The sequence below is a fragment of the Podarcis cretensis genome, assembly GCF_951804945.1.
Source record: "Podarcis cretensis genome assembly, chromosome: 4".
Taxonomy (NCBI): domain Eukaryota; kingdom Metazoa; phylum Chordata; class Lepidosauria; order Squamata; family Lacertidae; genus Podarcis; species Podarcis cretensis.
The window spans coordinates 20673090-20684599 of NC_137173.1; the positions used below are offsets into that span (position 1 = coordinate 20673090).

Genomic DNA, 11510 nt, shown 5'->3' on the forward strand with positions numbered 1-11510 from the left:
AGCTTGCCCTTCCCTTCTCCTGCACATTCCCTTTTCCTTGTGTGCTGTGTCTTTTTATATTTCGTAAGCTTGAGTCCAGGGACCATCTAAGTACTGATTTTTGGCAAGCCGCTTTGAGAGCCTGTTTGACTTAAGGGCAGGATACAAATGCCACAAATAAACAAACAGAAAGTTGCTTGTTCACGGTGAGTTTTCGAGTAGTATAATTCTACAGGGCCAGTTTTTCGATCAGCATGTAACTGGAATGTTGCCTGCTTCTTCTGTCATCTTTTATGAACTGTAATGTCCCACAAGATATGAATGCTCTCGTTTAAAAACATTTTTTTATTTCAGTTCCAGACTGATGGACGTAGTGCTATACAGCCTCATATACACAAAACAAAGTCAAAGGAAGAATGGCAAAGAGCTTGTTCACAGAATCAAGCTGACTGGTTAAAACACACACACTCAAAGACTCTCACACTCACTAGGTGGATCTACACACAGGAGGGAAACCCACTATAAATAAGTCAGAAATTAGATTGTTATAACAAAAGGAAAGAAAAAAACCTATGGAAAATTGTGTAGAAAAAAAGTCTGCTCTCTGGCGCCATCTTGTGTTGCATGTTTATAATGCATTCAAATCGTTGTTTTTTTACTAATGTAGCTGAGCCCACTCACCTCGGCCTGAAAAGCAATATGAGTGCCACACCCCATAGTCGCCTTTGACTGGACTTAACACTCCAGGGGTCCTTTACCTTTACCTTACCTTACTCTCTCTCTATCTCTCACACACACATATAAAACCAAACATCTGCGGTATAATTTTTCATGGGATGCATTTTCCCTACAGTTCAGAACCTGATCCAGAGCAATCAGCACCAGAAAATGGAGGTGGTGGTCAAGACCCGCATAATTCTTTCACTCCAGATGTTGAATTCGAACTGCAGTGGTCCATTGAAAAAATATATGTAACCTGCAGAAGAAGGAAACCATTCAGATAAGATTCCTGCTTCATGTTGCTGCTATTTCTTTTGGTTTATGTTATTTCTTTTTAAAAACAGTAAATCAAAAAGCATTCCCCACCCCCTGCTCACAAAGCAATTTGTTGATTAAGGCTGCACTCCGAGCCTCGGACTGACTTCACCTCCATTATCTCTTGAGATGGATGCCAACAAGCCCCACTGAATCAAACATCTTGGAGGTCCTGGGCCACAGGGAGGTTAGGCTGGCCTCAACCAGAGCCAGGGCTTTTTCGGCTGTAGCCCCGACTTGGTGGAACGCTCTGTCACTAGAGACTAGGGTCCTGCGGGACTTGACATCTTTCTGCAGTGCCTGCAAGATGGAGCTGTTCCGCCAGGCCTTTGGCTAAGGCACAGTCTAATTCCCTCCTTTGGTAATCCTCACAGAACTCTACTCCGATAGCTGCCATTAATTTGATTTTGAATTGATTTTAAAATGAACTGATTTTAGAATGCTGTGTTACTTTTATTGTTGTTAGCCGCTCTGAGCCCCGCTTCGGCTGGGGAGGGCAGGATATAAATAAAATATTATTATTATTATTATTATTATTATTATTATTATTATTATTTATGAGCAGACAAGTTGAGGATTACATTGTGAGGCAGGCATGTACAACTGTAAGGTGATCACCTGTCCCACTTTACAGGGAGCAGTTCTGTTTGGAAGACAAAATTCTCTTTGAAGATATCCTCTGTTTGAAGGGCTATTGTGTTCAAGTTGGTTTTAATGATAAGGAACCCTTAGGACAGAGAGAGGCAGGTACCTTGATGTTGCCCATCAACACTTTTTTTGGCCATGCCCCACCTAAGCATGTCTAAAATCCTGATGCCCACCTGCAGTGACATATAGTTCTTATTATTCAGAAAGTGAACTCCTATTCACATGGAGGAAGCCTAAAAGGCCATTCATTGTTAATAACTCATTTTTTAATCCCCCCCCCCAAATCTAATTGCCCCCCTGTGGGGCATGTGCCCCACATTGGAAAGCAAGGGCTTGGAGGGTTTCCCTTTACTATCAATCATCTATAGGAAGTTTATTTAATGCTCCCCTGCACTCCAGGAGCCACAAACGAAGACCCACTGTTATGTCCAAGATTAAATCACTCAACTCCAATTAGTACAATGCATGCCTCACAAATAGATGCACAAATAGAGGGCCTTCTCGGTAGTGGCACCAGCCCTGTGGAACGCCCTCCCACCAGATGTCAAAGAGAAAAACAACTACCAGACATCTGAAGGTAGCCCTGTTTAGGGAAGCATTTAATGTTTAATAGACTATTGTATTTTAATATTCTGTTGGAAGCCGCCCAGAGTGGCTAGGGAAACCCAGCCAGATGGATGGGGTATAGATAATAAATTATTATTATTATTATTATTATTATTATTAGGCAGTAAAATGTGGGATGAGGAGAGGAAGACCTGGGCACACCTGGCTTGCAGACTGAGCAGGGTCACAAGGCACCTGCTGACAGTGTTTCCCACTGTGGCAAGATATCATCATCATAACTATTTCTAAATTTTAATATATACATATAAATTAACATATGTACGTTTTATTCAGCTCTATGCCCACTTTTGCCTGTTTGCAATCTAAGTGTCCACAATAACACTTTGTGATGAAACTTCAGAGACCCCAAACCGGGTGATTCTGGGAGCTGTAGTTTGTTAAGGGTGCTGAGAGTTGTTGGGAGAACCCTGTTCCCCTCACAGGATTACAGTTCTGAGAGAGGTTTAGCATTAAATTTCTCTTCACTGGGAACTCTGAGAACTGTAGCTCTGTGAGGGGAAATAGGGGTCTGCTCACAACTCTCAGCACCTTTAACAAAGATCAGCTCCTGGAATAATTTTGGGGAAAGCATTTGTCCTTAAAGTGGTATTGTAGTACTTTAGAGGCCAATCTGGGACCCTGGTTTTTCACCCCAAAATGCCAGGTGTCAACACAAATAAAATGCATACCATTCTTCTCATAAGCTGCATCCACTCGGTGACCGATCCCAGGGAAATCCTCCTCAATATATCTAGGATAGCCTTTCTCCATAACTTGGTTCTGTTCGTCATAACTTCATTTGAGGGGGAAATAAAGTAAATAAGCAAGTGTTTTATTTATGTATAGCATTATGCATTGCAATTCTGTTCCAATTCAATGCAGCTGACGACAAAACACAAACATCACAAGTCTAAAATCTAGACCAATAAATGATACCATAGAACTAAAAAGACAGGATACAAAAAGGGTCAGCATTTCTAGCAGAAACCTGTAAATTCTTGCTAGAACAAAAACATACTGAAAATGGCTGAGGGCGCATCATCTATCTCTATAAAATATTGAACATGAAATGGAGGGAAGTTCCTTGAAGCAGGTCTGCTTTGCAAGAGAATTCTTCCCCACAACACCTCGCACTCCAGAACAGGTAGGAGACACATGGCCAACCCCAGGGGTCTTCATCCTTGGGTTCCCAGTTGTTGCTGGACCAACTCCCACCATCCATGACCTGTGCTAAGTTGGCTGGGGATGATAGGAGTTGTGGTCAAACAACATCTGGGGACCCAAGGTTGAAGGACATTGTTCTGCCCTATTCAGAAATGTTACGTAGTGCGGATGCCAGAAGCTCAGGCTAGCTAGCATGTGCAATATCAAGGATGCGACTATTAATGGCACAATCCTACGTGGGGATAATTGTGTTAGTTTTCCTGACCATAATGCTAGGGCTTCAATCCTGGATTCTGACATTGCTTTCACACAGCACTACTTGTTACATTATGGATCGCGATCAATATACCTCCATGTCGTGCTAAATTTTAAATACTGGGAAATGACCGTATGCTGGAATACTGCCCCAATTTTGTCATGTGAAATTAAAATGAAAAACTACAGTTTTCTGGGTTAACGGGGATGCAAACAAATTTCCCCCCAGAAGCAAATAACCTGGAAATGTGTGCTAAATGTCCACTAGGCTCTGCTAGTTTTTCAGAAGTGGCTTTTACCTAATGTGAAAAATCACATAAAACTTGGAAACGTTGGGTAAGGAAATGCTGTGAAATTGGAAAAAAGTTGCCTCAGTGTGGGTCCTCCCTTGTTTGCCCATTGGTCTACCACAGTGCCAGTCAATGTGGTGCCTCCAATTACTATTGGACTTCAACTCCCATCATCCCTTACTATGAGCCATGCTGGCTTGGGCTCATGGGAGCTGGAGTCCAGCAACATATGGCGGGCACCTGGTCTAACACATGAGTACATTGAAATGTTCATTGTATATTGTACATTGAAAGTTGTTTGGTACTATAAGCAAAACGCCGTTCTTACATCATTGGAATAGTGGGAAAGAATGAGAGAGAAACTATGGGGAAGATAAGAATTTTCAACATACCTCCAGTATTTTTCTCCAGCAAAAAAGAGAGTCTTGCCAGTGTCTTTGATGTGGACAGCAGCATCGACTCCCTTCACAGATCTTGGAAAGCCCAGTTCATAAATCTTTTTAGGGTAGCCCTCTACTATGTCGTAGGCATTCAAAGCCCAGACTTTCTTCCCTGTGGATAAGTATGAATTAATGTATTAGGATTCAACCATGTGATTGTCATATAGCCTTAGGCATGTTGATGTCTCACCCTCAGTTCCCCTTCTGTAAAAATTAGACTGAGGAGGATTTAATTAACTGGAATGAAGTTAGGATGAGAAGGATTGGTACAACCACACAGTTATACAGCCTTGTTGGTGGCATTCCTTTCTGAGAAAACTTCTAGAGGCCCAAGCCAGAGGTGGGTGGGGCCAGAGGAAAGAACAACAAATAGACTTGTTTCTGCACAGATCCCCATGCCCCTCTCACAGAGGGTGCAAAGCAGGGGAAGTAAGGGGCATGGCCGGTGGGGGGGGGAGGGTGTGTGGTGTGAGAAGAGTCTTGAGGATCAGGCAGAGAGATTTCTGCAGAAGACCTACCCCTGAAAAGCAGCACATGGTCGTTGGTAGGATGCTCATAAGCCGCGTCAATCTTGCTTGGGATTTCTGGCCAAAACGACTTAATTTGTACCAAATCCGCCTCAACCATCTGAGGATGTAGGCGCCAGAAGAACCTATGATAGGAAGAGGGATGTTCTAGCATGGTAGGCTAGCATTTTTACTGAAGTTAAATATATTGAATAGTCCTTAAAGTGCTCCAGAGATTAATTTGCTGGAGCCATTTCTCAGACAACACAAATAATATACAAATATAATAGTTGACGAATAATTCTAAAGTCAATCATTCAAGATACAAAGCATGTTTCTTGCCTGGAAGCTATTCCCAAGAGCTTGTGTTAACAGATTCACTAATCAGGCTCATCTTCAGTGTTTTGGAGCAGGTCTTCACAACATTCCTTTTTGCAAAGTAATTTGTGAGGCACCAAGGCAAATGCAGCCCACTAATAAGGGCTCCCTCTGCACTATACATTTAAAGTAGTATCATAAAATGTTAAACAGTCGTGGCTACCCCCAAAGAATCATGGGCACTATTAAGGGTGGTTGTTAGGAGACCCTACTCATCTCATGGAGCTACTGTTCCCTGTGAAGAAGAATTGTTTGTTAAACCATTCTGGAAACTGTAGCTCTGTGAGGGGAATAGGGCCTCCTAATAAATCTCAGTACCACTGGAGAACCAGATTCATCCTATAAGAAGAGCCTGCTGGAACAGGCCAATGACCCATCTAGTTCAGCATTTTGCTCTCACAGTGGTCAACCACAGATGTCTCTGAGATGCCTCCAAGTAGGACTTAAGTGCAACAGTGCTCTCCTCACTTGTTTTCCCCAGCAACTGGCATACACTCTCTGGCAGTGGAGGTAGAGCACAGCCATCATGGCTTCAGCACTGGGTAATGGGAGTACTTGGATATTAATGCTCTCCCTAGCCTTGCACCAACACCACCACTTTCCTCTTTTCCCAGGACTTATGTTGGGGCTTGGCTATTCAGTCGTATGCTATTCACTGCAACATATTATACTGGTTTTCTAATGTGGCTTTGTATGTTCTCTCTCTCTCTCTCTCTCTCTCTCTCTCTCTCTATATATATATATATATATATATATTATTGAAAATTTTCAGTAGGGATTAAAGTGAAGAGAAATCAAAACAACAGAAAACAAAACAAAATCCAAACCAAAAATAAAATAAAATAGTGCTTGTATGTTGTCTCTTAACCTCACTGTGGTTGCCTTGCAGTGCTGTTATTCTCTTTTTATTTGTACAATGCCTACAGAACTGTCTGCAGTCATGGATATAATAGAATGAATAAATGACCCTTAAGATGAGAATTGGGTCATTTTTGTTGTTTATACAAGGGTGGCCCTAATCAACCTTTGCAATATTGGAGGATGTGTGTGGCTGGCAGAGTGCTACTGACTGGGTGCGCTTCAAGTTGCACAGGCCTGCTCTGTCCCTAGACAAAAAAGTTTATGGATACACGTATTTTGGTTGTGCCACACCTGTCCTTGAAGATCACCATTTCTCCTCGAAGCTCCGTGATAGCATCTAGGGTCAAGTTTGCATCACATTTCTCAGGCGTTTTGGGGTGATCGGGATGGGGGTCGTGGTCTCCTGCACCTGTCCAGTAAAGTACATGTGTTATGCAGGAAACTATAAGCCTGTTGACTGTATTTAGTAACACAGAGCTGATCATGGGTTCATATAGCTTAGCATTTTCCACACCGATTGGCAGCAGCTTCCCAGGATTCAGTCTCTCCCTGCATGGAATGAGGATTGAACCTGAGGCTTTCTGTATGCAAAGTAGAAGCTCTATCATTGAGCAATGGTCCTTCCCTTATTTTAACATCTGAACTTGTGTGCAGCATTTCATGGGATCTAATATATGGAATGCTTGTAGAAAATTGTGATTTTATATGTGCAATGTAAAGTCATACAGTGACAGATCTCACCGCATCAGGCTGGCGAACAGAAACAACAGGGAAATTTAGTACTCATAACTTCCATTGCAGAATTATATGTACACATAAGGAGAAAACAGGGGGGAAATGCAGGCATACCATATAGAATCTGGATCCCTTGTACGTCATCATCTGGAAGCAATAAGCCTTTATTTCCTGTGTATGTGTAAATTGGAAACATCAAAGCTCCTGGGTCTCTGGAATGCTCAAGTCCCAGCGAATGACCAAACTCGTGAGCAGCCACAAGAAACAAATTATATCCTAGAAAACAGCATGTGCATCTTGTTATGAAAGCTACAAAGCTTATATCACTAGGCTGCTATAACCTCATTCTTTTGTTTAATACCTTGTTTTGCAACGTATTAAAATATTACACCAGATATCATTCACTACTCTTTTCTTTGCATTACAGAGAGAACAGAAATAGTATCTGTCATCTGTTAATTAAACGACCAGCAAGGTAGCACATCCCTGGTTTAGTCCAGGGTTGTGGAATCTGCATCCTTTCAGATGTTATAGGACTACAACTCCCAGAATCACTGGGCATTGGCCAAACTGGCTGAGGCTGATGTGAGCTGTAGTTCAACTGCAATATTTGGAGAGTCACATGTTTCCCAGCTCTGCTTTAGCCCCCTTTAGCCTTGGGCTACAATCCTACGTACCTTTGCTTGGGAGTAAGTTCCACTGAATTCAGTGAAGCACACTTCCAAGTTAATATGGAAGCCTCGGAGTGCCTGTGTTGCTTAAGAAGGTATGGCACAGGCAATATGGGTAAGGAATGCCAAAAGAAGCAATATTCAAAACAACCTGTTCAGTCATTATTTGCTATTTGTGAAATTGTTAATTTCAATAATTATAAATCACGCAGCAAAATAAGGCAGGAGAATCTGCTTGCTAAGTAATTCACTGGTCAAACATTTTCTGGCTTCACAGTGGATGCTATTTAGAGCCAACAACCCACACAGTGGTAATAAAAATGATCTTCAAAGCATACGTTACCTTTAGAATCTGTTGACCACAGCTCGTCTTCATCAAAATGAGCATCTCCTCCAAAATTTGGCCCAGGCGGGAAAGCATGAGCTAATAACCCAGAAGGTCCATCAAAGGGATAGAAATCACCATGTTCTGTAAATATTTGAAACAGAAATGAACATTATCAGCATGCTTAATTGCCAATCAAGCAAACAAGTAACACAGCCATTAATACAGCAATTTCACTCTAGTTACCTTTCCTTCCAAAAGAAATCATGATATCAGCAGTACCACTACGAATTCTAGTAAAGTTGAGTGGTGTCACATCAGACCAGACCTTGAACGCTTTCCTGAATGCTCTGTCGACTTCAGACTTTTTCAGATCAGGGGTGTAATTTAGAATCCTACGAGGAACGCAACAACAACAAAAAATCCAAATACCTTCAGATGGTTTTCTGCAAACTCAAAACATGTTGCAAAACATCCCCTATCACAATATTTCAAATGCTACACATCTCTCTCCACTGCCAATTTAGCAAATATAGCAAGCATACAGATATATGCCCCTTTCCTGTTAGAGAATGTGTGGTTTTTATTGCTGAGTTATAATAAATTCACCTTCTTTTTTGGAAGTACTAATAAAGGACAATGACCGAGACACAATGAAAGTGTCTCAAGCCTTTTGATTCCACTTAAACAGGGGCCCAATTCAAAATAGGTTTATTTCGACTTGCTTTAGAATGCAAGCATTTAAACTTTCATTCTATGTTAAGAAGGTAGGGTATTAAAAAATAAAAATAAAGCCTGACATATTGCTGGTTCAGCTAGATATTTAAAACTTTACTTCCATTCCTGCTTTTATTAGATACATCTGAGCACCTCATTCACAAAAGGTACTGTGTTTCTCTTGTCTGATTCCTCACCCGTTGTTTGGAAAAGGAAATTGAAAGGAAATTGTGTGGGGCAAATTAAATGAACTCGAAGCTTATAGGCTTTGATGATCTAGAGACAGTAAAACAGGGCATGAGATTTCCAAACATTGCACATAACCTTATTCCACATCTTGTTAGTCTGCAAAAAGCAGCACACCAGGTTGACTTCATGTCACAAAATACATGCCAAATGCCTAACCCTGCTGTAAAAAAATAAATAAATGTAGTGCATCTGGCTATAACCAGAAGGTTGGTGGTTCAAGTCCACGCAGCGTTGGCTGTGAGCAGGATTCCCAGACTGCAGGGGGTAGAACAGATGACCCTCTATGTTTCTGTGATTCCATGTTGCAAAGTGTCATACTATTAAACATATTACAAAAATAAATCCTTTACGTACTCAGCTGATTTCAATGGGGCTTACTTCCACATTAGTTTATATCCTGGTTAGGAGATTAGCTGTAGCCCCATGGTAGGCTAAAATCCAGGAATAGGAAAACCCGAGGCTCTGCAGGTAGCATTGGACTACAATTCCCATCATCCCTGATTATTGGCCAGGCTGGCTGGTGCTGATGGGAGCCAGAGTTTACTGGCACCTTGAAGGTCACATGTTCCCCATTCCTGCTGTAAGTATCACATATGAGATCAGAACTAGCAAACCCCCTGAGATCCTGCAGAGTACTTTAAAAAATACCAAACAGATAACAGATTCCAAAGGTAACGTATGCTTTGAAGATAATTTTTTAGAGACCAAAGTCTCTAAAAAATACCATGACAAAGGTGTTGTGCTTGAAGATACTGTCAAGCATCAGCACAAATGGATCTGGACCCAGAGCCAGGGTCATTACCTGTATGTTATATTAGTGTGAGACCACTTCAGCTTTCGAGGGAAGAAGTTGTATTCCCCAATATCAGGAACGCCGCACCGAGGCTGTTGCATTAGTTCGTACGTCTCTTCGTTGAGCTTGCCTGTTACTTCCAGTCCAAAAAACGCCTGCATTTCTCGAAGTTTAGATGTGACTGTATCACCTGCCTTCCTCTGTATCCCAGCCGGGTTGGACTGGAGGTTGTAATGCCTCTTTAGATAGCGCTGGGAAGAAAGAGGGGGAGAGAGAACCAATTAGACTTCTAATTCACTGCTATTTATTAATTTTACAGACTCACATAAGGAAAAAGGAGAAGCCTCTGCTCTGAAGAGCTCAGAATCTCAGTTTTAATAGAAGAGAAGACAACAGAGAGAACAGAGCCTATTCTAGGTCCTACATCATACCTCTGCTAACTCGAATTTCTCCCTTGTGAATTCATCGCTGTCGTCTTCGTCTGATATGGATATCGGCAGGGCCAAACACCATGATATGCACAGCAAGAGAAAGAAGGCTGCTGCAGCGCTTGGATGCTTCATGATGAATGCCAAGGTTTTGGAGCTCTGATAGTTCAGCTTATAACGTGCTTTGGCTTTTATAGAGCTGCACTGGTGATTCATCATCTCTCAGGGACAGGTTACAACTTCCGAGTGACTGTAAAATAAACATGCTTGCAAGACTCTTTCCCTGCTCTTCTCCTCCTCCTCCTCCTCCACCACCTCCCTCCCAAGAAGTCTTGGTTTGAGGAATCTGTTGACCTACTGGTGGTGCAGAAACCATGACTTCACATAAACACAGTCTCAGCATATTCCCAGGTGCTGTGGGAAGAGTTGAGTGGGGCAAAAGGCATTTTTGATTATGTTGCAATAACTTTATTTGACCTGTCTCGCTCTCTTGAAACCATCCTTCTTCCCTTTTGTTTTCAATAGACAACTGCATTGCAAGCACTATGGGAGCCAGAAGCTTGGCTTAAAGGACTTTTCACCACATTTCTGACTTCCACATCTGTGCGCGGGGATTTTCTCGTGTGATCATAAACTCCAAATGCCCCTAGCCCCTCAGTCAGCACTGGTGGCCTTGCCTCAAAATGTATATTGTAGAACTGGAAAACCTTTCAGAAAAGGACAACCTGTATAATCCAGGGGATGGAGCAGCTCCCCACTAGCCGGAAAAGTTGCAGCATTTGGGACATTTAAGTTTAGAGAAAAGTGGCTTGACAGAAGCAGGGCTTTTTTCAATCAGAATTCACAGGAACTCGGTTCCAGCACCTCTCAGGCAGGTGCCATTGCCATTATAAGAGAACAAGGGAGGTGTTCATGGTGAGTTCCGGCACCTCTTTTTCTAGAAAAATAGCACTGGATAAAAGGTAAAAGGTAAAGAACCCATGGATGATTAAGTCCAGTCAAATGCGACTATGGGGTTGTGGCGCTCATCTCGCTTTCAGGCCAAGGGAAATGGTGTTTGTCCACAGACACCTTTCCGGGTCATGTGATCAGCATGACTAAACCACTTCTGGCACAACAGGACACCATGACGGAAACCAGAGTGCACAGAAACGCTGTTTACCTTCCCCCCGGAGCGGTACCTATTTATCTACTTGCACTGGCGTGCTTTCGAACTGCTAGGTTGGCAGGAGCTGGGACAGAGCAACAGGAGCTTACCCATCACGGGGATTTGAACTGCCAACCTTCCATTTGGCAAGCCCAAGAGGCTCAGTGGTTTAGACCACAGCGCCACCTGCATCCCTTTTAGCACTGGATAGAAGTAGAGAAATGGTAGAGAAAAGGTTCCTTTTCTCTTGTAACATTAGAACTCATGGACCTTCAATGAAGAT

The 11510-nt window shown here is 42.4% G+C and overlaps 1 protein-coding gene across 1 annotated transcript; it reads right to left on the reverse strand.

The window, feature by feature from the left end:
• Positions 1-309: 309 nt before the first annotated feature.
• LOC307214834 (collagenase 3-like) lies at positions 310-10327 on the reverse strand. Its single transcript, XM_079973880.1, has 10 exons — positions 10084-10327; positions 9662-9903; positions 8140-8288; positions 7912-8037; positions 7012-7173; positions 6454-6571; positions 4936-5069; positions 4370-4529; positions 2958-3061; positions 310-955 (listed from the first exon to the last, which is right to left on the reverse strand). The coding sequence occupies exons 1-10, from the start codon at positions 10297-10299 to the stop codon at positions 855-857; spliced, it is 1512 nt and encodes a 503-aa protein (XP_079830006.1). The 5' UTR covers positions 10300-10327; the 3' UTR covers positions 310-854.
• Positions 10328-11510: the final 1183 nt, after the last annotated feature.

Excerpts from the sequence above, each read along its gene's own strand:
- LOC307214834 (XM_079973880.1), bottom strand. The coding sequence starts at position 10,299 with ATGATGAATCACCAGTGCAGCTCTATAAAAGCCAAAGCACGTTATAAG. Across the intron at positions 8,038-8,139 it reads GATTTCTTTTGGAAGGAAAG|AACATGGTGATTTCTATCCC; the intron begins GTAACTAGAGTG and ends AAATATTTACAG. Across the intron at positions 3,062-4,369 it reads GCTGGAGAAAAATACTGGAG|TTATGACGAACAGAACCAAG; the intron begins GTATGTTGAAAA and ends CCTCAAATGAAG.